Source organism: Penaeus vannamei, chromosome 13 (assembly GCF_042767895.1).
Source record: "Penaeus vannamei isolate JL-2024 chromosome 13, ASM4276789v1, whole genome shotgun sequence".
NCBI lineage: Eukaryota > Metazoa > Arthropoda > Malacostraca > Decapoda > Penaeidae > Penaeus > Penaeus vannamei.
Window position 1 is genome coordinate 38591587 of NC_091561.1, and position 5132 is coordinate 38596718.

The window sequence follows — 5132 nt, forward strand, 5'->3', positions numbered from 1 at the left end:
GCAAAAACATACTTTCTGACTTCAGTTTAGTAATTAAGAAAAGAAGAAAAAAATCCGTGTTTGAGGCCCCCGTCACAAAAAAAATCTCTTCTTTTTTTTAAAAAGAGTGAAGCAAAAACATACTTTTTTTTTTTTTTTTTTTTTTTTTTTTTACTTCATTCTAGTAATTAAAAAGAAGAAAAATAAAAAACATTCGTGTTTGAAGCGCCCATCAAAGAAGGAGAAGAAAAAATCTTCTTTCTTAAAAAAAAAAAAGAGTGAAACAAAACAAAACAAAAAAATACATTTTAACTTCACTTTCATAAAGAAAAAAAAATCATCCGAATTTGAAACCACCGTCAAAAAAAAAAAAAAAAAAACCCTTCTCCCTTTCAACAGAGCGAAGCAAGGAAACCAAACACCTTGCCTTCACCCTAATAATTAAAATGCGTAAAATAATGCTTATACTTGCTCGAACTCACAGGCACCTTCGGCTTCCACACGTACACATTGGAAGGCCTACCATTATAGGGGAAATATTTATTAATATTCACAAACGGCTTCTTGGTCGGCTTAGGGGTCGTGGTCGTCGTGGGGGCTTCAGTCGTAGTCGTCGTCGTCGTCGTTGGAGAGGTCGTAGGCTTCCAGAAGAAGGCTGGTGGGGTCGTGCCGGTGGAGATCCAGAAGTCGGGAGATGTTGGAGAAGTGTTCCAGTGGTAGACTTGGTTCGGACGGCCGTTGTTGGTGAAGTCGATCGGCAGCTGAAGAACAGGAATAACATATAAATCGTGCATTTTAAATACCATAAATGAATGAATGAATTGATAAATAAATGATAAATAAATAATTGATAAAGAAATGAATAAATTATAGATAAATAACTGATAAAGAAATGAATAAATTATAGATAAATCATTGATGAACAAATAAATAAATGATAAATAAATGAAAAACAAATAAACATACAGATAAATGAATAAAACACGTACCACGTAAATCGTACATTTTAAATACCATAAATAAGTAAGTAAACAAATGAATGGTAAATAAAAAAATCGATAAATAAATAAATAGATAAATGATAAATCAATAAATAGATATATAAATGAATAAAACAAATACCATATAAATCGTATATTTTAAATAGCATAAATAAATAAATAGGTGAATAAATAAATAGCTGAATAGATAATAATATATAAATAATGAATAGATAAATAAATCAATAATAGATAGATAAATAATGAATAGATCAATAAATCAATAATAAATAGATAAATAATAAATAGATAATTAAATCAATGATAAATAGGTAAACAATGAATAATGAATAGATAAATAAATAAAGGAATAAAACAAATACCAGATAAATCGTGCATTTCAAATAAATGAAAAAAAAAATTGTCAAAGAAATAGATGAAACTGCACTTATCAAAATCAAACTGAATCGAATTAAGATTTCAAAAGAAGTTTAATTAATGAAGTTTAATTACTTTTATTCCTCTTGTTCTTCTTCACTATCTACACACTTTCTTTAATTAAGAGTTGGATGAAAGTTTAATAATTAAGATAATAATACGTTTGATAATTAATAATAATATGTTTACCAATTTTAATTGAGTTGAATTAAAGTTTAATGAGATCTATTTTGACCTGAATACAAATCTAATCAAATAATCAGTGCTTTCGAATCATTTAATTGCACACGACACGAAAGAAGCTCGTTGAAAAAACCGTTGGAAAAACCGTTAGAAAAATCGGCATTCGAAGGATTCAAATCATTTCATCGGGTATTATTGTGAAGGAGAAAGAGAGAGAGGGAGAGGGAAAGGGAGAGGGAGAGAGAGGGAGAGGGAGAGAGAGGGAGAGGGAGAGGAATAGAGGATGTGGGTGAGAGATAGAGGGAGAGGGAGAGGGAGAGGGAGAGGGAGAGGGAGAGGGAGAGGGAGAAGGAGAGAGAGAGAGAGAGAGAGAGAGAGAGAGAGAGAGAGAGAGAGAGAGAGAGAGGGAGAGAGGGAGAGAGGGAGAGAGGGAGAGAGGGAGAGAGGGAGAGAGAGAGAGAGAGAGGGAGGGAGAGCAGGAGAGAGGGAGGGAGAGAGAGAGAGAGAGAGAGAGGGAGGGAGAGACAGAGACAGACAAAGAAAAAGAGAGAGATGAAGAAACAGATAGAAAGAGAAACAGAAAGACAGGGAGAGAGAGAAAGAGAGAGGAGTAGGGTGACGTCACAGGAGAAGGAGATAGTGTGTAGATAGTGAAAAAGAAGAAGAGGAATAAAACTAAATAAAGAGGAGAGGGAAGAACACAAGAAAAATGTGAAAGATGACGAAGTTAAAGAGGAACATAAGAAACATATAAAATGAGAAAAATATAAACATAAATAAGAACACAAAAGCAAACAAACAAACAAAGAACGACATATAGGAAACAGAAAAAAACAAGAAATAATATAAAGATAAATAAGAAGCCAAAAACAAACAAACAAACAACGACATATAGGAAACACAGAAAAAGGAAAAAATATAAAGATGAATAAGAAGCCAAAAAACAAACAAACAAAGAACGACATATAGGAAACAGAAAAAATATAAAGATAAATAAGAAGCCAAAAAACAAACAAACAACGACATATATGAAATACAGACAAAAAGAAAATATGTATAAATAAGTAAGAACACAAAAGGAAGCCAAACTAAAAACAAACAAACAAACAAAAACTCCAAACTAACCTTCTGCAACGGAGAAGACGCCTCGGCCTGCGACTGCGGCAATTGCGGCTGCGGCACGGCCTGCTCCACCACCTCCTCCTCCTCCTCCTCAACCGTCTCTTGGATGTTGTTGTTGACGAAGTAATAGGGAAGTGGAGGCAGCTTGATGTAGTAAATGGGCGAATCTCCGCGTCTTTTGCCTTCGCCTTGGACGATGGAAGGGGCAGGCCCGGTTCCTCGGTCGAGACCCAGCTGTTGCAGTACCTGTTCGGGGTTTGGAAAGGGGAGCGTTTTAGTGAGGGTTGTGGGAGGGAGGTGAGAGAGAGTGAGGGTTGTGGGAGGAAGGTGAGGGGGAATGAGGGTTGTGGGAGGAAGGGGAGGGAGAATGAGGGGTGTGGGAGGAAGGTGAGAGAGAATGAGGATTGTGGGAGGAAGGTGAGGGAGAAACACCTGTTCGGGGTTTGGAAAGGGGGGCGTTTTAGTGAGGGTTGTGGGAGGAAGGTGAGGGGGAATGAGGATTGGGGGAGGAAAGTGAGGGAGAAACACCTGTTTTATGAGGGTTGTGGGAGGAAGGTGAGGGAGAGACACCTATTCGGGGTTTAAAGGGGCGTAGTGAAAGTTGTAGGAGAAAGAAACGCCTGTTTAGGTGGTTGATGAACAAACATTTGGGTTTTAAAGCATCGTTTTAGGGAAGGTATTAGGAGGAAGGTGAGGGAGAAACGTCTGCTCGGGTTTTAGAGTGGTTGTGGGAGGAAATTGAGGGAGAAAAACCTATTTTAGTGAGGGTTGTGGGAGGAAGATGAGAGAGAAACACCTATTTAGAGGGGCGATTTAGTGAGGGTTGTTGGGAGGAGGGTGAGGGAGAAACGCCTGTTTGGTGTCTAGAGGAACGTTTTAGACAAAGGGAAATGAGATAGGAACATCTGTTCGGGTCTTAAGAGGGGCGTTTTAGTGAGGGTCTTAGACAGAAAAAACAGGGGATTGAAATAGGAATACCTGCTTGTTCTTCAAAAGGAAATTTTACACAAAGGTATTTCAGGCACGAATACATATCTATGATTTGAACGTTCTAGAGAAGGTTATAGAAGGAATATGAGAAAAAGAAATAACTGTTTGGGTTTTAGAAGGTAGTATCAGCCAAAGTGTTAAGAGAAAGGTAGGGCGTGTTAAGAAGACGTGTTAGAAAGTTATAACACTTGTTTAGTGTATATTAGAGTGATATAGCGAAAAATCTAAGATGGAGTATGAAACACACGTCAGGGATCTAAAGAGACGGTTGTTGAGAAAAGTTTTAAACGAAAATTCAGCGAATTTTTTTTAGGAAAAAGTTAAGGAAACAACACCTGTTTGTGAAGGACGTTTTGGCGAAGGATGTCGATGGAGCAATAAATTTTTTTAGCGAAAGAAAGTTTACGGTGAGAAAGAACATCTGTTAAGTTTAGTAAGAAATAGCTGTTTACCGAAGATTTGGGGAGGGAGGAAGTGGAACGGTAGAAATGAAGGAAGGAAGGAATAAATGAAGGAAGAAAGGAAATAAAGAGAGAAAGAAGAAAGGAAAGAAGGAATAAATGAAGGAAGGAAGGAATAAATGAAGGAAGAAAGGAAAGAAGAAACGAAGGAAGGAGGGAAAGAAGGAAGGAAGGAATAAATGAAGGAAGAAAGGAAAGAAGAAACAAATGACGGTATAAAGGAAGGAAAAAAGGAAGAAAACAAGAAAAAAAAAACACACAGGAAGGGAGGAAGGAAGGAAAGGAAGGGAGGGAGGAAGGAGTGGCTAGGATTTGAGGTGGATTTGTGGCTTGGCTTTGTGGTCGAAGGGTCGGCTGTGTTAAAGGGTTGTCAGTCCCTCTCTCTCCTCTACTTTATCTCTTTCTCTTATGTCTGTTTTCGTTACTGACTCTCTATCAACGTCTGTTCTGTTTGTTTGTGTCTGTCTTTCGAATTATCGCTTTCTCTCTCTTTTATCATTACTTGATCTTTTTTTTTTCTTTTTGTCCATCTGTAAGTTCGTTTATTTGTTACGAACACACACACACACACATAGACACACACGGACACACATACACACACACACACACACACACACAAACACACAATCAGTTTTTTTTTTCTCTTTTTGTCTATCTGTAAGTCTGTTTATTTGTTACGAACACACACACACATACACACAAACATATATATTTATGTACAAATGTATACATATGTGTAGATTTACACACACACACACACACACACACACACACACACCCACACACACAAGGAGAAGCACATATATCTATATACAAATGAATAAATATTTATAAATCTATACACACACATACACACAAACATACATATATATATATATATACACAGTCTCTCCCTCACCTGAAGAGCCCCGGAGGAGGAGAGAGGCGCTGCAGACGAAGCGGCTCCCAGAAGCACCAGCGCCAGACACACACTAAGCCG

General features: G+C 37.4%; 1 protein-coding gene across 1 annotated transcript in view; it reads right to left on the reverse strand.

Annotated features, from left to right (window-relative positions):
- Nucleotides 1–375: 375 nt before the first annotated feature.
- The window catches only part of LOC138863759 (uncharacterized), a 6836-nt gene continuing 2079 nt past the window's right edge, over nucleotides 376–5132 (reverse strand). The window contains exons 2-4 of the mRNA XM_070128604.1: nucleotides 5052–5132; nucleotides 2706–2948; nucleotides 376–740 (exon numbers count right to left, since the gene is read on the reverse strand). The exon at nucleotides 5052–5132 is cut by the window's right edge and continues 4 nt beyond it. Of these exons, the coding sequence (XP_069984705.1) occupies nucleotides 414–740; nucleotides 2706–2948; nucleotides 5052–5132 (651 nt within the window). The 3' untranslated portion in view covers nucleotides 376–413. The remainder of the gene's footprint in view (nucleotides 741–2705; nucleotides 2949–5051) is intronic.